This window comes from Amblyomma americanum, chromosome 7, assembly GCF_052857255.1.
Source record: "Amblyomma americanum isolate KBUSLIRL-KWMA chromosome 7, ASM5285725v1, whole genome shotgun sequence".
Lineage (NCBI taxonomy): Eukaryota > Metazoa > Arthropoda > Arachnida > Ixodida > Ixodidae > Amblyomma > Amblyomma americanum.
Window position 1 is genome coordinate 55,161,423 of NC_135503.1, and position 27,980 is coordinate 55,189,402.

A 27,980-nucleotide genomic window follows, 5' to 3' on the forward strand; every position below is an offset into this window, starting at 1 on the left:
AATTTTTTTTGTTTCAAAGAATCCTTCACCGTGATTGTTGAAGGTGGTGCTGTATGTAGATCATATTTCAAGGTGGTGCACGGCAGGTGAAGTTGTCAAATCTATAACACCCCAGACATACATTTTTCATCTCGTCCTATCAGCATTTGTACCACGAAACAGCGCTCACCATAACACCTGTTCAAACAAAAGCAACTCCCTAGATGGGCACACTAAAACTGTACTCCAAACAAGCCCCTTGCTACTTGGTAGCCAGCATGCCCATCGTGTGAATCTCAGCCAAGATGTCTCTGGTGCGCATCTTGATCCCGGAGTGAGGTATACTTTTTTTTTTGGTCGAAACATGCAAGTGCTTGTAAAGAAGACTAGTGTTTTGTCGGCTGAGACGTGTACCTCTCTCGCCCCCCCCAACCATACTGTTTCTTTTTAGTTGGTGGGTGCCGTGCAAAAAAACGCAGGGTGCTTTCTGCGTCTCTACGGAAAACTGCCACTGCCTCTGGGATGGATTCCAAACAACCTCAAATAACTTGTGATGAACCAGCTGTAAATATCTCTGGGAAACTTTCTCCTCTTCAACAAGTATGTACACATTATTTATATATATATATATATATAATATGTATATATATATACTCATGCCTCCACCTACACAACGTGCACGTTGCAGCATCAAAGTATAGTTCGAGGGAACAGGCAGGCCAACAATTCAAGGTGTGGTTCATCAAACTGATGGCTGTGACAGATCTGATGCACTGCTGCCTTTGGTCTTTTTCAGCAGTTAACTTCTCCCCTTATTTATCTTTTTACACACATAATGCAGCACGCCCTACAAAAGGTACTCTCAAAAAGACTGGGTAAGGGAGTAGTTCTTTTTTTTTTTCAAAAAGCCGAGCTTTCTGGGCAAACACACATATACACACACTCACACCAAACTAGTAGAGCTGTGCAGCAGATCAGATTGCCAAAAGCCTGCGGCGCTCTGCCCCGTAAAGCCCTTCCCGCAATGTGAAAACCCGCTGGAGACAGAAACCCTCTCTTTGAGCGCAAGTGTCACGTCGTTATCACTCCACCTTCCTCTTTCATTTTTTTTTTTGTACAATGCTGCTTGAAATCTCACTTTTGTACACCACCAATCCATGGCAATCCCTCGATGGGGCACAGGAAAAAACAATGAACTGTGTGGGACCGCACAACAAACCGCGGAAGCACAAACTACATGCCCGCATCGAGATTATGTTGCCTCACGGAAGGGTGCAGGAACGATCCGTGCTTTTTTGTTTTAGCGGTACTGGCTACATAGTCTTTATTCAACAAAAATAAATAAAGTTTCTCTTGCCCACCCTCCCCCACTTCGCAACCAGTTTTGATGCCACCTTTCCACTGCCACGTCCAAAAAGACCATTGCGCTCACTGCTCTGTACACTAGTGGTACGATCGTGGTGCTTTGCAGTCCAGCTTCCCTTCATAAACAATGCGAGACAAATCCAAAGCTGAAAACCTGCACACAGAGGTAACATCTCTGTCATTCCTCACTTGCACTGTCCCCTTGGCTTATCGTTACACCACTCTCCCAAATGTATGCGAGGGTGCTTTTCCTCTTTTAACCCCTCTCACTTTCTAAGACAAGGACTTTGATCAGGTAGCAGAAGCAAAGCTTTGCCCATCTCTGTAGGGTAACGAAGGAGGGGAGAGAGAGAGGGCGCCAAAAAGAACCTTTCAGAGCAGAAAACATCATCCCCGACAACAACGTCAACAACAACAACAAATGGTGCCCCCCCCCCACCCACAGGGTCGCCGGCTCCCTGCAGCCCACCCCCCTCGCGATTGTGCCACAAAGGTGGGAACGGAGCCTCCTCCTCCTCTCTCCCGAGCCTGCTGCGTCCAAATGAATGAAGACAAGATAAACGGACCCTCAACACCAACGCGGAACAATGGCAACAACAGCAACAGCAAGCCTGCCCCCTGGCAATCAACAGCATTCCGCAACAGTTCTCCTCAGCCGAGCGAACCGGAACACCACTTTCGGGCGGCATCTGGGCTACCAAGCTTGCTCCCCTCAACCATTCTTTCACTAGTGGCCGCACTTTCCTGCCCATGTGCGATGCCAACAACGAAGCCACTGCGACTGCAGCAGCAGCAGATGAGGTGAGGGGGTGGCTACTTCTTTCCCAAAAAAGACGAGCGGGGGAGGAGGGCGGGGGCAACGACGGACACTGTCCTTTGTCGTCGCGCGTCCAAGGTGGTGCTGTGCAGCGGCTTCAATGGGAGCTGTGGCAGCATCCCCTCAGGCCTTCATCTCACATTCTCGCGCCAGGTGGCCCACCTCGCCGCAGTGGTAGCAGCGGTTGTTGGCGCGTGTGGACCGGCAGTTGCGCGCTATGTGCCCACGCTCATTACAGCTGCAGGAATGGAAAGAGAACGCAGTCTGTCAGGACAGCAGACAATGCGAGAAACACGCACAAAGACATGCGGCCCAGCACGCGCAGAGTGTAATGAGCCGAACTAATACCCACAGTACTGTCGTCCATGTACCTGTCCAGAGCACACGAACGGTGCCCCAGACAGTACACTGGCGCCACTTACAAGTGGCCTATAGGCTCGAAACAAGACTTTATTGAGCATGCACATTCACATGGATCGTGTTTAACTCCTCATGTCTTTAAAAGCTATGCCTGCTAGTCATCAGCGACTGTCATAAATGCATAACGGAGCGTGTCGCCCGAGTGCTCTAGACAGGTACGTGGATGAATGTACATATAATGTATCATCAGTGCAAACACGCACCCCATAGCTACACAGGCCTTTCACAAAGGAGCAGCAAAAAAAAAAAAAGGCAGATGCATCCATATAAGTTACATTTATGTAGCCAATTTTTACAGCTTGCTTTGCAACTGCAGTGGTCTAATAAGTTTAACAGGTTTTGCACTGTTGCATTCACTTGCCACGCTCATTTGCGGCAGTGATAGTTAGCAGTTTAAATTATGGGCCACATGCACACGATAGCAACAGGAAGCCGCAACGGCACAATGTGACATTTGTTTCGATTAACAGTGTGCCATCATTTTGGCAACTTTTGCTGAAAATCTCTTTATTACCAAATCGCAACGCTAACACACAACAGACAAGGAACTAAGCTACACTAGAAGAGGGATGACACAAAAGCTCCTGCACTAGAAGAACGGCAATGCAACACAAGAGTTCCTACATTAGGAAAAGAATTACATGACACAAACACTTGTGCAGTGATCTATAAATAAGGCACCTAGTTTCCCGCGATTTCGCGAAAAATCGAGGATTTAAGCATTTTAACAGAACTGTGTGCTCGAGGCCCACATTCCCTTTTTTAATTCTATTCTTGTAATGGACATCAGTAGAGACGACAGTGTGATGGGAAAATGACAGTTCTACCTTACTTGCACGGATATAATGCGAGAGTGGAGTTTGAGAACTTGGCAGAATTAAAAACATATACAGTTACGATTACAATGCAGTCTCAAATTCTTCAGGTCAACCATAGCCGAGGCCCCTCCAGCAAAAAAAAAAAAAGCAGACGGCACGCTAAAATATGTAAGCAGCAGATACATCGACTTTATTCACGAGGCAACGCTTCAGATCTGCGCGCCACAATCGAGCGAAGCCAGGCATCTGATACTTTAATGCACGCAGCCTTCTGCACAACCAGCAGCTACTGCCATTGCCGTGCACTCACTACTTCCGTGTTTCAAGCTGCCCAGTTCTGTGCCTATTTGCCTGACTTTGTTTTCCCTACTCCACTAAACTCTTTCAGTGCCTTCTCATTCACAATGAACCGCGATGCTTTCTTTCCAAATTCATAGCCATCTTCTCCTTTGCATTTGCTTGCCATGGAATTTTCCACCAAGGTCATTAAAAAGCTACCTTCTCCTAGTGGCTTTTAAGTCTGGTAGTGAAGGTCAATTTAGCTACCTTAAGAAGCTCAGAAAAAAAAATTCACACAATATTCATGTTCTGGCTCCGAATATTTTTGTATATTCTAAAGTATTATTTTATGTCTCCCGCAGAATTCTGCAGGTTTTTTGTTTTCAATTCGCAGAATTTTTATCACCGCACAAAGTTAGAGGCCTTACCAATGAATAAATCAGTTAACCATAAAGGAGTGTTCACTAGCTACAGGAAATTTCTTTGCCTTGAAGTTACTCCTTGCAACTGCCCCCATGCCATATTACACAAGGTTACGTACATACAATTCCAGGCCTGAGTACTGAGGATTGCTGGTGCCTTTTTCTCGCAAGACCACCAAGACCCACCCACCGAAGAAAAGAAACACACAGCCGCCACTCACCGATAGCAGACGTCGGCCACAGGGTCGTTGCCCCCCGCCTCAGGGCAGTCGCGGCTGATGTGGCCCAGGTGCCCGCAGTTGTAGCACTTGCGGTCATCCCGCTCGCTGTTGGGGCAGTCGCGCGAGATGTGGCCCAGCTTGCCGCACAGGTAGCACTGGGGAGACAGGCCAGCACCACTCTTGGGGGAGGGGAGAGGCGCGCAGCATCGCTTTTGAATGAGTCCCACAACTCAGGAGAAGAAAAGAGGTGGAGAAGCAATGCAACAAAAAACAAACAAACAACAAAGGAAACAGAGGCAAACACAAAATAGGAAAATCTGGCCAAAATCAGGCTTCGTGAAGGGGTGGTATGAGGGGTAGCTTTAGCTACATTTGTTTCCTGTGTTTTATGGCACATGAGCAATTAAAGCTATCACGCACCAAGTGCGAGGTTAAATATGCGTGCTTTTATGATAAAGATATCACTTTCTTTTTTAAACCTACTCGCACAATCATGCCAGATCACAATTCATGACGTGGCAGCTCGGAATCAATGGCAACGTGCAAGATGAGAAATACTCTTAACATGGGTACTGTCCAGAATTGGATGAATCTTTCATTACCTAGTATCACTTGTGTAGGCAAACTACACACTAACTCTAGACAGCACTTTGCTCTGAACATAAACCAGCCGCATCATGCTGGTGCAACTCGTAAATAAAGCTTGTGCCAGGTGGTTGTTCCAGCATGCAATGATTCACTCGGACAAAGGATGGTGCACTCCCATGTAGCAGTTACAGAGGACATTATAGTTCTGTTTAGTTCCCTCCGCAAAACAGCCTCACTTTGTAGTACCACTGTCACCACAAGTCTTTTTGCGTCTGAAATGCAATCGGAATCAAGATGCAGTGGCATCGCAAAGAACACTGTTGGTTAAATTAACAAAATAACTTGTTCCTAAGTTTTAAGACAGAGTGCGAATTAGACATCGACTAATGTGTCACAGAGCATGGAGACATCCATTTTTTTTCACAGGTGGCAATGTACAGAAAGAAAGAAGCGACAGTTATGCAGAGCAATCTGTTTTCTTTCAAGAAGGTGAAGCTGTCATCACATCTGCACAACGGTCATCTCCCGCAATATTTCTGACGAACTACTGATCTAGTTATGAAAGTGTGCTTTCTCATACTTCCAAAACTGATGTCTGCCAACTGGCACATGGAATAAGTTCTACCGTGTTCTTCTTTTACATCCATATCCATAATCCACTGTGCAAGGGGCCAATACGACTACCAGAACAGGCCTGATAGTATTAGCATTGTAGTAGTTATTTAGAAAAAAAAAAATGCATACTTTGACAGGCCAAATTTGCTCTGATTAGCTAAAAAGGCAAAATTCCCTTTCAAATCCAAATTACATCAGCTGCACCAGCAGTGGTAGAGCACATTCTGCATGATTCGCGACCATTATAGATTTTTTTCAGGTAAGTGTGAGTAATGTTGGCGCTCATAGCCCAACTGTAGTGGCAGGATGTCAGAAGGGAATAGGATAACTAAATGAGCCAACAAAAATGACCACAGACACGAAAAAAAAAAAATGTATTAACAGAAGTGCAAAACCGTGGGACTTGAATGCTTCTGCTCCATGTCGAAACTTCACAATGAAATATCAGGGTCATAGCTACAAAGTAGTTTAAACCCTCATGAAGCACATAGAAAACACTTACTAGGGCCTCTTGAGCGCATTTTCTTACTTTAACAAAATGCAAAACCAAATAATATGTTTTTATGACATACTATGTGGGACTTCACAACTAAAAGCTGCATGTGGACTACATGAGAGGCGCTGTAATCGATGGCTACAGATTATTTTCAACTTCCTGGGGTTTTGTTTCCAGGAGCTGAATGCGGCAACATTCACTTCTTAGGTTGCCAACAGGTAAAATTATCACCAATTTTTAAAATGAGATACAAATGCTTGCAGCTCTTTTGCAAGCAAACAATTTCAAGCGTGAAATGCTAAGAGGCCGCAATGTGCAGGGTTTGAGGAGTGAGTGTCGGGACATTGAAAAAGTTTAGAATGAGGAGCCGACTTGATGTATCAGACAGCTCAGCCACAGCTGAACACAGTTTACAAATAGGATAATGAGAAAATTACAATGATTGTGCAATGGAGATGGTGCTACGAAACTCTCCAAATGTCTAATGCTGACACTCACCCCCAAAGACAAACCATGTATTCAGCCTGACACATGCTCATTAACTTCAGTGCAAACATACTGAAGGCAATGACAGCCAGTCAAAGCTCTCACGAGGATATCCCTTTCTTCACTGTCACAAAGGCTGCTCACATTTACAGCTTGCTGAGACAGCACAGAGACAGGTGCATATCTATGGTAACTATGGGAATAATCAAGTTATATTTAGCTGCATGTACGGTCAGGCCAGAATGAAATGCGAACACGCTTATGCCATGCTTTTCTGCTTTGCAGTGAGACATTCCTTTGCAATAACAATTTAAATTCAGGTGTTTCCACAGGCGGCCAGTATTTATTTTTTAGCTGCAATATTTATTTTTTAGATTGACAATTTCTTAGGCGTGGATCCCTGAGGCTTGACTACACTACCATTCCCTAGAAAACAGTTATCAAGAGGTCCGTTTCAGATTTGATGTCACAGGTTTGAATCGAGTAATAGGAAAAGTTTTAAGTGGAACTTTCTCGCCAATATCATATTTACTTGCACAATGAACGCACTCCCCCCCCCATAATAATCTGAATTTTTTTGGGGGGGGAGTATAAAACATGGTAAAATATTAAGAAAAAATTTCAAGCAGTAAAAATGGAATAAAAAAAAAAGTAGTTGGGTTTAATAGATTCCAGTACGACTGTCCTTTTAAATAAATCAAAACACATTCTTCGGAACAGTTTATGTGCAACTTTTAATTATCTTCAGCCCGCACATATGATTCCCATTGCAGCTCACAATTCTGTTCAATGAGAGCATAACTATATCATTCAGAGCAAAGCCCAACTGCAACAAGTTGATACAATCCTTAATAAGGCAAGTCGAACAGAGATACCACTTGACTAGGTGTGGTTTCTACTGGTTCTCGGAACCCTCGTGGAACATTCATCCAGTAGGGTGAGCTATAGCAGTCGTTAACGTTCTCGACATATGACGCTTGGTGCGGTTGTTTAGGCATTGAAAAAAGGGCACCTGCTAGCATTCACTATTGTTATCAGCAGACTGCGTGACAAAAGGAAGGTGTGGGTCTATGATGCGAGGCAAAAAAAAATTGTATTTTTCTACACCCAAAGCAGGACATGCAAACATTGTGCGAGTAAATTTAGTAAATGAGTCTTCTGCTGCTAGACAAACATCAACATAGCCAGAAAGAGCATAGAATCGATTTTTGCTAAGAACAAACTCTGCATGCAGTCGTCCTCAATGCCGCTTCACTATGCCTCAATGCCCATTCACTATTGTTATCAGCAGACTGCGTGACAAAAGGAAGGTGTGGGTCTATGATGCGAGGCAAAAAAAAATTGTATTTTTCTACACCCAAAGCAGGACATGCAAACATTGTGCGAGTAAATTTAGTAAACGAGTCGTCTGCTGCTAGACAAACATCAACATAGCCAGAAAGAGCATAGAATCGATTTTTGCTAAGAACAAACACTGCATGCAGTTGCCCTCAATGACTGCTTATTCAGAGAAACTTGTATATCTGACATCTTTGAATCTTAACCTATACTGAGCGAAAGCAAATTCAAAGAAATGGTTTACGCAACAGCTGTGTCATATCAGGCAGGAGTTTTGGGCTAAGTGTCAGCTGTCTTGCATGCGACAAAAACAAGGGGTGCAACAAGAGGTGCGAAAGGCCGAGGTCGTCAGCAAGGTGGATGCATACATGCAGTTCCCAAAAGCTCCAAGAAATACTGAACTATAGCTCGGCTGCACTTAAGGCTAACTTGACATAAGTGTTAGAAGTTTTTCAAAACATGGCATCCATAAGAAAAGCTGAATTGCCTTGCTGCCTGGATGCACTGCATGACGTCATGGGGAGTGCTGTGCAGATCGTGCAGGGAAGTGCCGAGCACACCCATCACTCAGTGACTGCATGCTTAGACTGTGAGGAATTTGAGCTTCTTCGTGGCTTCTGCGTTTCGCAAACATTTTTAGGCACCTGTAAATTAAAACTAATACATCATGATGGCCAGCTAATGCAGCACTTATCAGCAAGTTTTGCGACTTTTTCAGATTTACGAACTTTATCACTGGATATTTAAATGATGCTTGCATTTTGTTCCTATTTTTTCTTTTGCATGCACCCATAAACACAGCAACATTACAAGCCACATCCACATTGCTCCCTCTAAACCCAATTGCACAGAGGTTGAATTAAACTACCATGCTAGCATACACTGCAGTGTGAAATATGTTGCGATACATAACATGGCACAGTCTCAAGACTGTCAGTGTAGCAGCATAACCGGTCAAGTTAATTTGCTTACAACTATCCAGAGTCAATCTTTCCCTCGTTTGTCTTTAATATAGTTTGAGCCACAGGCCCCAAAGCAGTGGTAATAATGCTTGGATGTGTTGCAGTGGTGCTAAGCTATGGTTTGTCATGAAAGGTGTGGTACGTGGGGCTTAACGTCCCAAAGATGCACACAGATTACAAGAGACGCTGTACAGTACAAGACTCCAGGTTAATTTCAACCACCTGTGGTTCTTTAAAGTGTGCCACAAAATAACGGGTCCACTTGTTCCAACTACTCAACTTCTTCGCTATTCTCGTATTCATGGACACTCGGCTACAAACAGAAACAGTCAGTGGTCCCTGAATCTTCCAACTTAGACAATGATCAGTCCTCACTCGCATTTGAACTTGCCTGGATTGTCTGGAATCAGTGAAAAACTGCGACCGGCTGTGGAAAATTTTCATCAAGGCGAGCACAGCAGCTGATCTGACAGACTGTGTCATCTTGTGAACTGCGCAAGCCACCCCCGCTCGAAGTCCAGACATTGGTTACCTCTCGCAGTTCACCAGATGGTGCAACCACTTAAATTGGCTGCTCCACACAGACATGAAAATTCTCCCTCGGCCGACTGCAGCTTTTCACCAATTCCAGACAATCCGGGCAGACTCCAATGTTAAATTACTTACAGAGCTACCTTATGGTCGGTCGTTGAACCCAAACAGGCCAGCAGTTTGAGCGGAATTTTTTAGAACCTGGACCTATATACGGAACACGCTGCATATATTCATCTGCCAGGCTCTCTTTTGTGGTGCAGAGTTGCTAAGCTGCTCTGCGACCCTGCAGGCAGTCACGAGATAAAAACGTGACCATGGTGCCCACATCTCAACAATGGAATGCACACATGCCTGCGTGCTGTAAAACGTCGGTGAACATTAAAGAGCTCCGAAAGGCCGAAAGTAATTTTTTGACCTAAGGTAAGCAGCACTTCGATAATATAGACCTGTGATAAGTAAGCGATGCTTCTTACAGGTCAGGCCTCACACTGCTGAATCCCTCATATCACACCACACTCATCTGTCACAAGATCAATCGTGATGGAAAAGCTGAATGTCCTGTATATATATTACAGACTGCCAGTGAGCCCCACGACTCGTCTCTTGGTTTGGTCAGAAACGCCTTTTGTTCAATAATGCTTTTAGTTTTTGGTACAGTGCATTGTTCTAATCCGAGCTCTAGGGCACCAGAAAAGGCTCCAGAGTCAACAGCAGCTTGGCGTACATGTAAAAATGGATGAATCCACAAAAACAGCATTTTGGAATTACCTAACAATGTGCACCATGCCCAACATGTTGCGATTTGCTGCTACGGTGTGAACATAACAATGTACCTGCGTTCTTGTTTCGCAGCATTGCCCTGCTGCTTGGAACAGGCCATGGTTATGCAAGCAAAGTTTCATTAGAGCAATCACTGGCATATCAGGCACTGAACCAGTAGTGAACGGTGCAAGTTCAGTGTTTTTCACTGGAACAGTGCGTCAACGTCTGATAAGCAGCTGTCTAGCTGAGGAACTAGCCTTGTGGCATGTTTTTACACTCTATAAACACAAAATAAATCTGAATCCCCAAAAGCATAACTGGGTATCCTCATGCACTGTGTGCAAGGTACTGGTCAGTAACCGATTAGTTTGTTCCATTCTGCCATGTTACATAGGAATCCTCTGTATTTATACTAGCCCATCAGCATACTTGTACAGTCGTCCACATACTTGCCTGGAGCACTTGAACTCCGTGCCGTCTGCACTCTGCAACGCACAGAGCGATGTGTAGCGGCAGCACCTGGTTCGAGATAGCACGCCTTTGAATATCGTCCGAGCGTCACACCTGCACTGTTTCGAACCAGGTGCTGCCGCTAGATGTCGCTATGCACGCTGCGGAGCGCAGATGGCACGGAGTTTGAGCGCTCTGGTCAGGTCTGTGGACGACTGTACTTTGTCTGCTCTTGCTTTCCCTAAAACACCTGCATTGCATTCTGGTTATGTGCAAATTCATTCAATTCCATCGCTGCATATTGAGCAACTGAGGGTGAGACAACATAGGACGAAGTGCGAGAAGCGCAGACCAGACGTTGTCTAGCAATGAAAGCATCTGTTTAGGCAGTCTCTTTCCACAGCATAGGCCAATGTGCAACGCGAAATTTTCTAGTTTAATAATTCTGCGTGGCGATTACAAGTGCCATTAGCTTTTCCCAGTTTTGTGACAACGCAGGTGAGCTGATAATGATAATGACAGTTTCCATTCTGCACACCACACTTATGCCAGTGATAAATCAACCCCTATGGTTAAACTTTAAGCATTCATTTAGTTATACTTGTCCAGCTTCTTAAAAGGACAACAAAGAAAAATACTAATTTTAGCTTGACTGCGAGACTAACACCTCAAGATGCCAAACTGTCATATTTACCAAGTATAGAGTTTCAATAATGCAGCAAACTGCATAAAAACGAATGGCTGCGGTGATGTTTCCCCAAGAATCTTGGAAGCCGTGCCTGGTCACGAGACTTCGTTGCCGGCCAAGACTGGCTGAGCAGTTTCATGTGCAACACTATTTCGACGTGGACAGGAACTACCGTCAAAACTGCAGTGTAGCAAATGGTGCTGAGAAATGAGAACACAACCTGTTGCCCACTTTGCATTCCGCAGTCTGCCTGTGTGAAGCTGCATGCATAGCAACCTCAGAAATGCAAGCCAGGCACAAAGTCTTGCAAAATGGTGGGGCTGTTACAGTCAATCCCAGATATACTGAACTCGACAGGGACCGCAAATTTGTTCGATACATCAATAATTTGATATATGGTGCTTGCAAATAGATATGCCTGTCTGTGACCTAGACATAACATGGTGAAACCACGCTAGCAGTGTGCTTCCTGCAGCAAGGTGCCACCCATAAGCATTATAGCAATGTACAACTCGCTGGATGTTATTGGGCCTAGCCTGCTTCGCATTGAAACCACAGTGGACGGTGTTTTGGAATCAGTAACCACATATCAGAAGAGGTTTAGCCTTGTTACCAATACATCCACAAAAAATTGGTTTTAAGGAAAGGAAATGGCGCAGTAACTGTCTCACATATCTCCGTGGAACCACGCTGTAAGAGGGAATATTGCAGGCGCGTGGTGCCGACAACTACAACTACTACGACGCCGATAGCTTTTCGACCGAACGAGCTGTATACGCTATCGCATAAGACTAAAATTAAGGCACCGCAGGTTTTCGCAGCGCCTTCGGCAGCTAATTTAGCCAGGTGCTAGAGCCAACAGTTTCTTTTGGTCATCTAGGTCGGCTCCACCGCATGTGGCAGTGGTGTTTCGTAGAAAATGGGTACACAGGACCGAAGGCTACCTTCAAGGCCGTTCAGATGCTGCACTCCCCGGCTCCATACGCGTAAAGTGACTGCAGAAGAGTAGTTTGAAAAGGGCCACTCAAGCTATCCACTGTACTGCAATAAATACAAAAGCAACTGCTATACTTTTTCATAGGCTTTCACGGGGATGTTACAACTTATATATAAACAATAATTTGATGCAGTTTATGGGAGCTCAAAGAGACTCATCCGAGATCAAATGTATTTACAAAAAGGGCAATAAACTTGGCTTCATGGCAAGGCAGCGTGCTGTCACCATCTGTTGGCAAATATAACGCATACCAGACGGGCACGGGATCTTTTCAGTTTGCTGCCTCCGATTAGCCGAGATCTGCCGTTTCCAGACTTGCCAGTGCCACATTCTATCACAAAAGTGACTCAGCAGTGCCAACACTTCGGATGTGTGTAATGCAGAAAAATTCAGGGGCTTTGCCTTTCCGTGAAGCAAAAAAGGCTGGCAATGTTCCTAAAGCCTAATTATCAGCTTAGAGTAGCACCTTGCATCAGTTAATTTTCCCTTCAGTGTCCATTAAGGAGGTGACGCAAAATGTACCAGACTCGTATGAAAAGTGTAAAGGGCACTGAGCTGCAAAGCCAAGGAGAAGCTGCAGCTCTGCCGAGTAAAATTTCAACCCTCATGCAGCAAGGCACCTCATAGTTGCATGCCTAAAAGCAACAATGAAAACATGCCCACCATTCTCTTCCCTACTACAACTCCTTGTCCCCATTTCATGCCAAAAGCAACAACAAAAAGAAAACAACAAACTGCCTTTTATTTTTTTTTCACTCCCACTTTATTTTATCTCCTGAGTGAAAGGGGAAAAGGATCCTGTATATACAACCAAAAAAAACCACGATACTCGCCTCGTCGTTTTCAACGCGCACAGCCAACAAGTGTATAGGGGGAAACAGTCCATTACAATTTCGTGCAGGCAAAGGAGAAGACTGGTAGAAAAAAAAAACTACAAAGTAGCAAGAAACAAAAATAAATTATAGTAGGGGCATGACACACAACAACAACACGGAAATGCACTTCTTGCAACAGCAGGAACTAAAACAGGAGAACTACCCCGCCTAAGAGCAGGGGGCTAACTATAACACAAATTTGCAAAAAACAGGTACAGGTGCTTTTCCAGCAAACAGAACCTTCCTAAACCAAACAGTGCATCAACAGCAGTAGCTAATGGCTTGAATCAGCACTCAGCCACTTCTCCCATTTTTAACAGTAACACCCACAAAGAGGGATAAAAATAAGAAAAATAAAGCAACCAATCAAAAGAAGGTTCCAGGACCAGTGCTGCAACAACACCAAGGGAGAAAATGTAGGGGATTGGAAATCAGGTCTTAGGGGAACAGAATAGCAGCCACAAGAAGAGCGGCTCTGCATCGTCAGCTGGGCTCAAGCAGGGAAGCAGCGCGCGCCGGGAGGCGGAAGAGGGGAGGAGGAGGTGCAACACTCAATCTGCTCCTGTGCACGTGAAAAACGCCGCGGTGGTGGTGGTTCGTCCTGGGCTTCCGTTTTCTCAAAAGTTGACTCTGCCACCCCCGACTCATTCGGGGCGCTGAAATGGGGGACCAAATGCACAGCAGGATCAGGAGGAGAAGGGAACAACAAAAATCAGAGCTGCATGAAGAGCAAAAAAATTAAAGAAAAAAAAATCAAACCCACACCAACGAACAGAGAGCCAACACTCGGAGCATGCAGCACAAGAAAACGGATGAGCCAAGCAGAGAACAGATGAGACAGGGTAAAGCAGAACCGGTGTAGTGACTTGCCACAGAAGGGAGACACGCATTACCACCATAAGCTGCTCACGACTATCTACTTTTAACATGTGCAAGAGTGTTTCCAATTCTGCGATACAACTCGGAAGACCCTAGTTCGTGCTGCAGTAATAACTTCACCTATAACTGCACACTTTAAGCAGTTATACATACATCACTCTGCAGCATTTGGTACTACAGCGTTGCTGCAAGCAGGGCTGCTGGAGGTACTTTTCTACAACCACTTGCGCAGAGCTTTGGAGAAACTGGATTCCGAGCGCCATAAGCAGGCGATGCGTGATGACAAAGCTTTTACGGCTCACGGAGCCAGCTCTTCTCACTGACTCACTTCTGCTTCCCTTCCGAAGCTAAGCACCACTACTGCAGTAGCTGCTGCTACTGCGAGAGGAATCAGAGAACTGGGCAGAGAGGAATCAGAGTACTGGGCAGAGCGAAAGACAAAGGTCAGGGCGCACAAAAACAGGAGAAGAGCAAAATAAGTGGCCCCGTTGATGCCTACCTGATGGTCATTTTCCCGGGAAGAGTGAACCGATACCTGGGTACTTTGGACAGCAAGCGGGCAAGCGCATGCTATCGCAGGATGAGATGAATTAGAGTGGCACGACAAAAAGGGGGAAGGGGACATCATGCAGGGGCTGCCAGTGATGCGTACCTGACCCGTGGTGGTGGCCAGAGTAAACGGACACCTTGGTAGGGTGGACAGCGCACGGGCTAGAGCATGCTAGTGCAAAACGAAACTAGGTGTGAGCCGACAGAATGCAAACTGTGCAACGCATGTCACGAAATACACGTACAGCAAGAGTGGGAGCCTCTGTACCAGCGGACCAACAAGATAAGGCTGCTACCACCAGCGTTAGTCTCCACTACAGAGATAAGAGTGCATCGAAACTTCGGAGCCCCACCCAAACAAGTTGCGGGCACCACCCTGGCGGAGCACATGCTCATGGCATGAATTGACAAGCCAGAGCTGGACACAAACAGAACTGCACTAGTCAGCTCTTAGCCATGCAAACAGAGCTGAGCTTGTGCTTCACGCTGGCGCTATTGTGCTGCCCAAATGTGATGCAACGCAGAACTTAGTCAGCAGCGTTCACAAAGGTCCAAAGGACCTGAATTTGGCAACAAGAAAGTATGTAACCCTTCACCATTGTCGTAGGCTCAGGCAAGCAGAATGCACAGACCAATCACATACAAGTAGGGATGCAAGGAGAAAAGCCGCGATGATTCGGGCATGCAGGAAAAACACAAGGCAGGAGGGGAAACACAAGGCACACTGCTCTTAACTCGACGCCACACCGACTCGGATTCAGAGGTACTGAGCCGAGGGTCGAGGCGACAAGTCAGCAATGCGCCTTTGAACTGGACATTCAGGTCGTCGGTAGCCCGCTGTTAACAAGCCACCGTCAGCTAGCAGCAAAGAAGTAACAACTGTCGCATCACCAGAGAAGACAGGTACAAACGCTTCTGCCTTAGTCACTGGCTTGTTAAAGCTCGAACTTCACACAACAGAGCCAAAAACTGGCAGTGGGTCTTTATTGATGTCAAACTTGGCAACAGCTTTTGCCAAGAATATGTCTGTTCCATAAGATCATTGATCACCTGCATTTGCGCAGTGAATTCGTCCCTCCCCCACATCACCTGTCATCAAGATTAGATCGTGCCTACAAAGTCTGTGTCCCATTTTGCAGAACTAATGTTTCCAGTCATTTTTGCTTCGTACAGCAGCAGAGTGGAATCAGGGGTGCGGACCGCAGCGTATCCAGAATTAGAAGGAAAGGTCGCGCTGCGTGCAAGATCGCTGCCTGTGACTGCCGAATGCATCTGTGTGAAAGCGGTAGAGATCGCGCGTGCCTCTAGACTCACGAGGGCGCAATTCAAGGGCTCACCATCCTTGGTGCGGCGATTCATGAAGAGGAAGGGCTTTGCTCTACGGCGCCATATTTATGTGTGCCAGAAACAAACCCGCGGGTCGATGGGCGCGCGATACTGTTAAAAAATTGGCCGGGTGTACATACGAGCACCGTTTAAATGAAAATAAATACTGTCACCATTGTGCAACCTGTCGAGTTGCATTTGTTTCAAGGTACAAGGGTGTCTTTCGGTACTTTTTCCATTGAAAAAGATTTTTTTTCATTTTTAGAATTGGTTAGTTGGGGGGGGTCGAACTATATTCCAGTCCGACCTACAGTCCGGTTTTTACGGTACACACTGTTGGTTTAGAAAAGAAACATTTAAAAATACCTTCCACCCTGCTCATATCTCATTATGTGCTAATGATTCATTTTTGAGTTACCACATTTTAAGTTATCAGCAGTGGGAATAGCCAAAAGGATTTTGAAGCAGGCTTTGTACTAGCAGGTTAAAATTCAATTTGGAGCAGCTTCCTTACGTTTTGTAGCAGGAGTAAGAAGGCCACAGTTAAAAAAAAAAAGACAATGCACAGCATGAAGATTTGGGTACAGCAGGGTTTCAGGCAGCCATTTTGGACAGCTCTGCAGATTTTCTTAAATGTGCCCAAATTCACTAATTGTGAGAAAATAAAATGAGCGTAATTTTGTATTGTTAACATTAGTTTGAATTCTTCTGAGCAAAAGTTGCAAAGAATACTGAGAAATGTCCATTTCCGTTGTTTTCTGTAATAACATTTTAGCGTGGTTTCTCTTTTAAACCTTAAATAAAGCCCGTGAGATTTGAAAGGAGACACGTGACAGCACTCATACATGGCAACATTAGCACTCCAGAAAGCGCTCAAATCTAACGAAATCACCGGAATGAATGAGAAAGCCACTGCAGTCACAACCCTCATTTTAAGATGACTGCGGCTACTTTGCTTCACTGAACATAAGATGCCGCAGCATGAGCGCGACTATGCCAGCACCAATTCCTAGCATTGTATAGGATCTTGGAGGAGGCCATGATAGGTTTCTTGCAGTCCAATATAGGAGCGCTTCTCGGGATGAATGCTTTTATTGCACATGTGTGGTACTCCTCTCAAAGAGCACTGCTATCTTCATCCGCTTAAAAAGCGCCATTTTACAGTTTATATCCATCTGCCTCGGACTGCTGGCCTTGCAATTAGGCCATTAGATGTCTGTGGCTATGAGATGTCCTAGGCTGCCCGTGTGCAGCGATGTCATCATTCTATGGGAAGTATGTCACCATAGAAATACACTCCTTACATAACCTTTCCTTCATTAAAGATGTCTTTATTAATAAAACAAATTTACAGTTGTCTATGGAAGGCAAAACGGGGCTGCAGTTTCACTTAGCTATGCCCGAGGTTACTAAAGCTGGCTTCAACTCTGAGCACAATGAACTGATATGCACTACCATATTTACTCACACAACGATCGCGCTTGCGTAATGATTGCACCCCTGAATTTTGTCCTCAAAATTCTGTTCTTTTCACTCCCTGCGTAATGATCGCACCTCGAACTTGCTGCGCTATGTTCGACTTGCTCTGTCAGCCGAAGTTTTTGTTTTGATGTTCCGCACTGCTACAGCAACAGCCGCCTGTTGATTGACCTGCAGTCATCCCGCAGCAAACGTGTTCCCATAGTTCTTGACAAAAATAATATAAAAACTCGCATGGAAATGGAGTTTCTTTCGTTTCTCCACGCTCTATGGAAGCTCGTGTACACCATTTAGAAAGTCTGTGGAGTGCTTTGTGATCGTGTGCGTGTGTGTGTCGGCGTCATTTCACGATGAAGCGGTATGCAAGTTTCACGGCCGCGTTCAAGCTCGAGGCTACTGATTATGCGCTGGAGCATTCCAATCGTGCTGCTGCCAGACATTTCAACATCAACGAAATTCGAATACAGTATTGGAAAAAGCAGCGAGAGAAGCTAATGGCTATTAACAAAACTCGCCGGGCTTTCCGCAGAACCAAAACGGGTAAGTTTCCTAACGTTGAAGAGGCGGGCGAACATGATTTGACGCCGAGCAGCAAAATCAGAAGACCGTCCGTGGAGGTGCTTTGCTCGTGGATTGTCGAAGCATGGAGCAGTATCCCCGACCAGGTAATGGCATAGAGTTTTAAGAAAACTGGCATATCCAATGCTCTGGATAGAATGGAAGACAACTTTCTTTGGGACCACAAAGATGCCCCCAGTGATGACGCTGCCGTTTCTGACAACGAATCATGCAGCAACGGCAGTGAGGATTCGGACTCCGAATAAATTTTTGAATCAGAAAAAATAAAAGGGCAATGTGTAGTTCATGCGATGCCTGTGCAATGTGTGCGTTTATTACAATGTTAAGCCTTACTCAACTTCTATTTTTGGTTATGATCGTGATAGCTATTGATGCTCAAAAATTTTTTTTTATGGAAAATTTACTCCGCGCAATGATCGCACTCCTAAATTTGTGTCAATTTTTTTAGAAAAAAAGTGCTATCATTATGAGAGTAAATATGGTCTGTAGATAGGCTATCACTATTTTGTGCAGAAAAAAAACTTGCTCGAGAAGTAAAAAAAGAACTGGACAGGGAACTTTCAGTCTAGTGTAATGGTAGGCGACATTATTTTGGACTGAACGGACAAAATGACCAGGCCACTTCATAATGACAATTTCATATCAATTTCATCTCCGATACACTGCACACTCACCACTGTTTCAGAATGCCTGCACTGGTCGTTACTGCCGAGGCCCATGATAGGCAATCGAATAACTAAACAAGAGGAACTGCGTTACATCGAATTAAGTGCGTCGCCATGACATACCCAAGGCCAAGTGCTAGCGCAGCGCACAATACGAGCCCTAAAAAACCAGTGGCATAGGCAGGAAAAGCATTTACACCCATGCGATGCATCAGTTGGCATGTGCAAGCACAGCACAGAGAAGGCAAGACCAAAGGAGTGTGGTGGTGGAGCCTCTCACACGGAAACACGCAGGAGGCTTAAAGAAGGACGTCCCGTCCCGCTCACCCTTCTCTCGTCCTGCTCACAGTCCCTCGAGATGTGGCCCTGCTTGTGGCAGATGTAGCAGGTCTTCTCCTGCTCCTTGCACTCGCGCGCAATGTGGCCCATCTTGCCACAGTTGTAGCACGACACTGGTCATAAGAGAAGGGCGAAGGCAGCACACACGTCAGGCACCGTCACTCATACTCGCACTGCAGGTCAGCTCGATCTCCACCTACGAATCACGCGCACTGTGCCAAGTCACTGCATACGGGGCGTGACCCCTTTGATGTTACCTTCACTGCCAAAATGTTCAGTGGCTCCACTTTGACACCATGCAAGTGCAAAAGCAAATCAGGATTACTGTGTTGCTCTTACGTACCACGATTTTATCTCTGACAAAAACATTAAGTACCCTCCCAGTTGGAAACGCTGAAAATCAGCAGTCCTATCTGCCATTGCCACGCTTACTGCAATGCCAGTGACCAGCTCCAGTTATGTGCGTGCCGCCCTGAAACTCCATTATTAATAGCACATCACGCACTGACACTGAGAGCTCAACTGATTCTGCCCCTGTGGTGCTTACAATAGTACCTTGCAAGGGCCTGCCTAAGGGTGGCACTGACACCTCACAGAAAATGGTGTGCGAAGATGAACACATGCCCTACTATGCTAGAAGAAAGTGGTGCGCAGATGCATAATAATGGCCCTCCTGCCTCCTTCCTTGTCAAAGTCCACCTCCAGTGGATGCCAGCACATCAGCTAATTGTGCCCCAGACCATGTGCTCAAGAGCAGAGATATGTTCAGGCCCTGTCACTCACTCTCATCCGGGCCGTGCTGGCAGTCCTTGGAGATGTGGCCGGTGCCATTGCAGCGGTAACACCGATCTTCGGCCTCCTTGCAGTCCCTGGCAAAGTGTCCTATCCGGTTGCACTTGTAGCACTTCTCTGTGTGCCACCCGTACGGTGGAGAGAGGCACACACGGAGCAAGTTGGCAAGTGGGAAGAAAGGGAAAGACAACACTGGCATTAGAAAAGCCTAGCCGAAAGGGCACTCCAGAGAGCAGCACTGGCTCGCGGTGCAGGAAAACAAATGTACTCGTAGGGACACATCGGCACAACTCTTCCAAGTTGCTACAGATTCTGAGCAACCAAACACAAGATTGCCCTACTTCAAAAAATACAGCTACAAGCAGGGTTTGTACAGAGTATTTGACCTAAAATTCAAGGAAAATTTCAGGACTTAGAGATGCAACTAAGCAATAATCAAGGAGGAAAAAAAAAAAAAAAACTTTTTGACCACACAGATCAGAAATTGTTTAGATTAGGAAGTCAAGAGGTTACTACCTATGATTTGATTTTTACAAGCTGTACCTCTACCTTTTCTTGCATGGCTGTGCAATGCAAACAACGACAGTTACGTCTCTTTTAACCTCAGTACCTTTAGGAAGACCATCTGCAGACCCTAGCCAAGACAAATATCCTCCGCAGTTTTGACTCTTCGTACAAGGTCTCACAGTCCGGCTACAGTTCCTTTAGTTTTTCAAATGCCCTGCTTGCTTGCAGCCTCTTATTTTCCATTTTCCATTATTTTCCATTTTCTTATTTGCAGCCTCTTACTTTCCACAAGGCATGTCGTTATAACGCGCATAGCATGCTGTGAAGGACAAGGCAAAATGGAGGCGCGATGCTGGTTTGCACTTAACAGTACCACTGGTGTAGACTGATTAAGGTTTTGTAAAAGTTGACACACAATGTGGTAACTATCGCCGCGCAAGAAAGCAAGAAGTCACAGGAGAGGGGAGCTTTGACACACTCAATGGCTGATCCTGTCAAAGATGGAATCTATCAAATTCACCTGGCAGATAATGTATTTTTGCAAAATTAGTACCTCCGCAGACTCGTTCAACTATTCGTCACTGTGTAGATTGTGCTTCTATGAGCTAAGTCAGACCTGACTTTCATCGGCCCATAAAAACAGTTTTCAACACTAAAGGGTACCCAAGAATTTCAAGGGCCTGTGCACACCCTGTACCAATAACCCAACAAAAAAAAAATTTGAACCACACTATTTCAACCGAAATACGGATGCGATTCCTGCCGAGGAGTTTTTGTATGTTTCTGCAAAAGCCTCTGCAAGTTGCTTTTGTACGACACTGCTTAGAATATCTGTGTCCTGTAAACCACAGCGGCCAAGTCTGGCCAATCTTTCTGTTGCAACTTTATAATGAAGCGTGCAATCACACAGAAATCATTCTCACTTCTGGCCGTGGCCATTATATGAAGTGCGCACTCAAATTACGCAGCAATAAGCAAATGCAACCTAGCAATAACATACAAAAATGAAGGCATAAATTGCCGGGTGATAAATTTGAATAAAGGAAGCAGTGTGACCAGTTAACTTCAGCAATTAAACAAGGGGAATGCCTGTTTCAACGGGACATTAGGCAAACAACAAAGGCTAACCATATTTGAAACCTGGCACTTCACAAGCTGTGGTCGGCACAGAAACTGCACGACCAAACCGCCGAGTTATATGCAAAACACTTGGCATGAGGGGAGACTTGTTAGTTAGGGCGTTTAAAAATAAACAAAAATAATGTTGCCCTTGTGGCACGGGGAAACACAGTGAGCTGGCAGAGAACAACTAAAAAAAAATTCCCAGCACACACTGGAAGGCACGACAGGCTGGCTTGGAGAGACATAAATTAGGAAGGGCTGGGAAACGAAAGAAAATACTGCCCTGTCCGTGGCTCAGAGCACTCACCTCTGATGGGAGGCTTGTAGTCCATGCGACCCCTGCCACCGCCACGGCCACCACCCCGGGGTCCACCCCGGCCCCCTCCGCTCCCTCCGCCACCATCTTGGAAGCACTCGCGGGCAAAGTGTCCCAGCTTGTGGCACTTGTAACACTCCGTCGTGGCACTCATGTTCCAGCAACCACCGCCTCCTCACCCTCAAAACAACTCTCTCACTCCCTCCCCTCGGCTCCCACCTGCTGCGGCTCCTCCTCCTGCATTGGTTCAGAGAAGACGGGTCAGCAGCCGAGCTACAGGCACCTTGCGTCGATACGCACCAGAACAGAAATTAAACTGAGCACAAAAGCACACATGGAACATCAACTTCACAAACGAGCATGACCAGTCACAATAAATCACTCAATTGATTAAATCTGGCTTAATATAACCCTTCCCACACTTTGAAACCAGCCTCTATAAGCTTATGAAACTGAACATTAGCTTCCCTGCACAAGGTTAAATATCAATGACAAAAATCTTTGTTCTCACTTGAGAACAAAGATTTTTGCCTGTTGAGTGAAAACCATTAGATCAGGCTGCATATTGTCGAAACCTCAGACAGCTTGGGAAAACCATAAAACCATAGCATTTCTGAGAGAGACTTTCAAAGAAGATTGTAAAATGATACCCCCACCCCCATCCCAAAATTTAAATCTAATTATATTGTTCACTAGAATCTGGATTCCTTGCTGCTGAATGCTGGCCATTCCATTCATTGAAACGTTTGCAATTCTACCACTCACGACAACAGTAACAGCAACCACCATCTTCGCTGCCACGATGCAGCACCATGAAATAAGTGCTACCAGTATTCTGATAGTAACATGCAATTCGGCTAATTCCAGTAATCCCACAAGTTGCAGTAAACTACCAAAACTGCAGTGCTGACAACAGTTTGCATACCCGCATTTACCAATCTATTCAACACTATATCCTGCCACTATGGTGTTCATAGGCCAAGTTGTAATCCAGGTAAACCCAAAAATTATTAGTTTACCTCAGGGGTTCTGAAACTAAATCCATGTATGCTTTACTAACCATACTGTATCTGCCTACAGCAGACCGTTTCACTCCACAGCCTGTCATTATTTTTTGCCATCTGTCTGAAGCGCTGTGTGCATCTTAGGCAGAAAGGGAGAAGTCATGAAACACAAGACACACGGGGTCCTTCAGCACCTTTTGAAAACTATTGAGGTTCCCTGAAAGCTAGTGGATTGAGAACCCCTTCTTTATCTCAAATGCCACGGACACCCTTAGCCTCACGCGCACTGATTCAGTCAGTACTACCAGTACTGCCAAAACTGACCCTGAAAAATTATTTCCAGCTTGCACGAGGCAGCAGAAACCCATGCTCTTTAGATTGTTCCCCTTGTTGAGACACCTGAATGCCGTTTGCTCAAATGCATTCCCGAGATCCGCCAACACAGGGCACAGCAAAGAAGTGCAACGTGCATGGATGCACTACGGGCCCTCCGAACGCTCATCGCACGATGGGCTATTGTGTCATACTCGAGGGCAGTTTGCCTTTTACGACTAACATCAATCACCCGAGCTCGTGGCAAGACAGCAACAGCTGCAAAGCAGCACTCGGACCTTGGGTAACACAAGTCTGCTGCTTTTTGGAACTTCCAAGGCCCTTCTGCCATACTGCACAGCCAACTAATGAACGAGACTTCTTGGAGGGCACTCCTGAAATTGCTACAATTCTAGCACACGTGGCACGGATGTGTTTCAGGTCACTGTGACAAGGGAAGTAAACTTAAGTTGAAGAAAAGAAAAAGACAACTGCAACAGTGACAAAACTGCAATTGCAAAACAAACACCTTTGCGATACCTCAGAGAAACATGTGCATGCTACACTGAACATTAGATTAGGGTCACACCTACATCGCTCTTGACTATTTCATATTTTCCCTACGACAAGCACTAACAAATGTAGTCCCACTGGATTATACCTAGACTGGTTTGCTGCGTAAAACTAACCAACACAGTGCCTTTTTTTTTTCGGCCAGACTTGCACGTGTGCACTTTCTTAAGTAGATTTCACTGAAAACTTTCATTGTTCTGAACAGTAAGCAACAGAGAACATACTCATGGCAGAAGGGAGTGACAAGACGTTATGCTAGTGCCGATTTACTCCCTGCAGCACAGATACTTAATACACACTGTAAATGAGCATGCGTGCAGTGTGCAGAAAAAAAAGCAGAGTCCGTTCACTTCGTCAGTACAGTGAAATACCACCTGAACTAACTTCCGGAGACCTTAAGGAAATCTCTTAAAGGGCAGTTCTGGGGTTTTCGAACATTTCGAGTTGGTAGCCTCTTCAGATTCCTTAGGACAGTTTTTCAAAATACCAAGTGGAACCACTTTAAAACAGCAAAGCAAAACCCAAACTCAGCCTGTGGTGAGGGTGATGCTTCGTACGATGCAGCGATGATGTCACAAACATCAAGGACACACTAGTACTTATATTCAATATCTTAAATCGCGACTGCAAAAATACTGAGTTGACTGCAAGCGATTACCAACGATGAGTCCTTTCACAAAATGCCTGAGATGACAAAGCACAAGCCTCAAAATGAAACGGAGAGCGGGTATTTAAGGACTATTTTCTTCTTTCAAAACAATGCATTACACATTAATGTACATGGATCACTAAGTGATATTTGCCTACAAACATGAAATAATTTATACTTGAATTTCTTCTCTCCTGCTGTTTTGGTTTTAGTTCCATCAACCGAACGATGGCTGTGATTTGTAGTTGGCTTAAGTCACATGAGGCACGAAAAAAAAAAGGCAAAAAATATGTTGAAATGCCTTTTGCTGTCATAGCTCATGAAACAAGCTGGTATAAGTGTTGTAGTGAATTAAAATTACGGAGGGCACTTATGGCTACTTGTGTGCTTTAAATGTGAAAGCAATGTTTTTATTTCTATTTATTTGTAGCTTCCTTTCTAATGACACACCTACTCATCAGCATACAGTCCTAAGGCAACGCGTACACTTGGTTCACCTTTGTTCGCCAAAAAGCAACGCAATTTTGTGGCCTATGGGTTGTTTACCCACCTTGCAACATGAAACTGCTGGGTTAAGTTCCCCACACCTTTGGAATAAATTTATTTCTCTTTGATACCACGGTGACGTTATCGGGGATTTTTGGGATCATTTTTGCGGTCAACGACAACGCTGGGTTTCGTTACTGGTGAGCCATACAATGCTTTCGCCTTAAATACTACGTATTACTGTTTATATTGCAGGTTTTTTCATGCCTCACATGACCCAAATGTCAACTAAACTTCATAGCCATGATGTGAAACTAACAGCATGAGAGAAGAAATTCAATTATAAGTCATTTAGCGGTTGCAGGCTAATACCACGTGGTGGTCCATATATTCCTAACACATATACTGTCTAATGCATCATTTGAAAGAAGATAATACGCAACTAAAATTAAGAGCCCATAGCCTTTGTAACATGCGGGGAATGGTTGTGATGCCGGATATGCAGTGTTCGCACTATAAACCATCTCAACTGAAGTCGCGGACACTGCAAACCTTAAAACTGATTTGCACTCGAATGATATGTCATATGGCTGCCACCAAGCAATCAGGAACAAGCAATTGGGAACAAGAAAAAAAACCTACCCTAGAAGTTTCATTAGAATATGGTAACCCCAAAAAACCTCTGGAGCTGCCATTTAAGCGAAAGTTCGCTGAACTGAAATGAGCATGAAGCCACTCTTTTGGTAAACCAAAGCAAATTTCAAGCATTCAAATGGCCTTAAAAGGCATTTTACAAAACTGAAATCTCCATGCACCTATTGTGCAATTTGCACCTTTGATAAAACAGATTTTCTGTCAGCATTTGTCTTCACTACTGCCACCTTCATAAATTGAGCAAGTTGTCTATGCTTTCAAGCACTTTTTTTTTTGGCATTCAAAAGCTTTCAACTTCTAGGCACACCAGTGCTAGAATTCTTGTTGCATTTTCTTCTAAAACATTCTCTCTCGAGTTCTTCCGAAGATAGATTGAGGCAAGTGTGTCAGCCAGCTAGTGCACTCAGCTACTGCTCAAGATAAAAGCAAGCTGCATTGCCAAACAATTTAATCAGATATCGAATCAAGTTTTGCTAGTGAAAGCTACATGGTGCTGCCAAGTTCTGCTGCTGAACAGCTTCAAAATTGCGCTGTCCGAAGTTCCGTGCACAAAAGCTACTGCATGTCCGCTAGAATTATGCATTCTAACCCAGAAGCTGTATGTTAACGCTACCCAATATGTTCGTTGAACAAAGCTGCAGTGTGCTGAAATTAAACTGAAATACACTGGATGGAATACGAATGACTTTACAAAAATTAATGTTTGTTCAACGGGTATTTCACTCCAATACAAGGCCATGTGCATTGCTTTTGAGCGTATTCTTTGATTGCAAATTCTCACAGTGGTGAACCTATAGAACTGTGAAGCTGCCTCTTGCAGTGCCCGTTAAAAAATACTGAATCCAGCAGAAGACCCTTGCATAACACGACGACCGATTATCACTCTTCAGCAAAGTGCTTTGTGCCATCATGCAAAGCTGCCGATGCAACTGTCTGCCAACCAAACGCTGTTCAGTGCTCCCTACCAGTGGCGGACGCGCTGACAGACGCTGCACAAAACGCAGACAACTGATTCCCGCTGCGACGCCCCGGTACTTATGGCTTGCCGTCATTCAACGCAAATAATGGGACTGTCAGTTACATCAATTCCACGTTTCCTCACCTATTCGCAAGAGATCCAGCGAGCGCCAAACAGCGTACCGACGCACACGGCGCATCGGAGCGCATGCCTATCGCAGCGCGGCCATTGCTCGCTATTTACACGTCGGTTCGCCTCGACCGCGAAACCGCGCCGCTTCCGCGCGGGCTGAGCGGGAGTTGTGTTTGAAAGGAGGGGAGGGGGGGGCGACCTTCGAATCACCGCAGGAGAGAAAGGCGAGGCCAAGATCGCGCCCCTACGGCGCGCTGAAGTGAAGCGTCCGGGCCATTTAAGCGACGCCCGCCAGTAGTACCATCTTGTTTTGGAATGCGAGGGGGAGTGGGCAACACAATTCAAGGTCAGCCCGCTCGAACTGGGTCAGCGTTACGGGAAGACGGTCTCCCCACATCTCGGACCTCTCCCTCGCGTCCAGCTGACCGAGGCGCACGCTACGGCAGCTTCGCGAACGCAGCTCGGACGCTTGCCCCCAGCTTCCAACCATTCCCCTCTGCAACACCCGCGTTCGAACTTCCTCGCACCAACGCGCTCTTCCGCGTCGTAGAAACGAGCGAACGTAATAAAATTTAAAAAAAAAAGACAGAGGGAGCAGCGCAAACCGAAGAACGGAGAGGGGAGCAACACCGGGAAGTACCGTTCTCCGCTCGGAGACCAGCCGAGCTACTACTATGTTTCGATTAATCGCCTTGCCGAGAATCCGGAAAGCGCGGCCTGAAGCGGCTTATCGAGAGAAAAAGTCAAAATAAACACATCGGAGCAACAGCTGAGCGCACGAAACGCTGCCTCTCGAAAGAGAAACACTGAACTTGCTCCCGGAAAGAAGAGCAACTGCTAACCTTCGGATACCAAACACAACATTAGGCTTACTTTTATTTGTTTTCTGCCCTCGCAACGTTGACAGCCACGACCTCGGAGGAGACTAGCGAAGCAGCGTCCCGGCGGGAATCGGTAGGAAGCCGTCGTACTGCGCTAACCAGCCGTGATTCGACCTGGCCGCCGGTTAGATGGATAGGCTTAAAACATCTTTTTTTTCTCTTCCTCCCTCGCCTCGCGCTCGCGCCACGGAGTCGTCGGGGTGAACGCGGCCCTTTGGCCCGGGTTAACAGGCTCCTAGCCGCGGCACAAAATGGTGCGCGCACAACAGGGTCCGGGAGAGCCGGCCCGTCGGTACTCACCTTGCTCGCCGGCTTGATCGTGGTCAGATGAGCACTGTGTTTGTTTTACAATATGGAATAAATGTAACGAGGGGGGAACCGCGCGTCACACGTGGGATTTGCACACGGCCCGCCACTTTAATGTGGAGGCGGAGTACGTTTGCGCACGGCAACGCGGGAGCCGCCGCGACTCTAGCGAAAGTTCGTGGAACTACGGCGACAAACGTTGCGTTTCCAAGCGGCCTTCGAGATTAACCCTAGTGCAAAAGGTGTGCGCGTTAAGCACTCTTAGATCGCACGTAGTGCGATATTAAACAGAGCGCTCACAGTTTGACAAACTGGGATTGCACAAGTTCGCGTTTCTCCTCGCCGCCACTGGAGTGAGCT

General features: G+C 45.7%; 1 protein-coding gene across 5 annotated transcripts; it reads right to left on the minus strand.

The window, feature by feature from the left end:
• On the minus strand, positions 1-27,884 carry LOC144099142 (uncharacterized). 5 transcript variants are annotated; one of them, XM_077632243.1, is made up of 7 exons: positions 27,615-27,884; positions 21,657-21,902; positions 19,712-19,837; positions 18,917-19,041; positions 14,644-14,712; positions 14,491-14,561; positions 12,977-13,768 (listed from the first exon to the last, which is right to left on the minus strand). In XM_077632243.1, the coding sequence occupies exons 2-7, from the start codon at positions 21,817-21,819 to the stop codon at positions 13,606-13,608; spliced, it is 717 nt and encodes a 238-aa protein (XP_077488369.1). In that variant the 5' UTR covers positions 21,820-21,902; positions 27,615-27,884; the 3' UTR covers positions 12,977-13,605. The 5 variants fall into 5 exon arrangements, with proteins under 5 accessions (XP_077488374.1, XP_077488372.1, XP_077488373.1 ...); XM_077632244.1 differs by lacking the exon at positions 27,615-27,884 and adding an exon at positions 27,307-27,455; XM_077632248.1 differs by lacking the exons at positions 12,977-13,768; positions 14,491-14,561; positions 14,644-14,712 and adding exons at positions 1-2,399; positions 4,322-4,476 and having other exon boundaries at positions 27,615-27,848.
• Between the last annotated feature and the right edge of the window lie 96 nt (positions 27,885-27,980).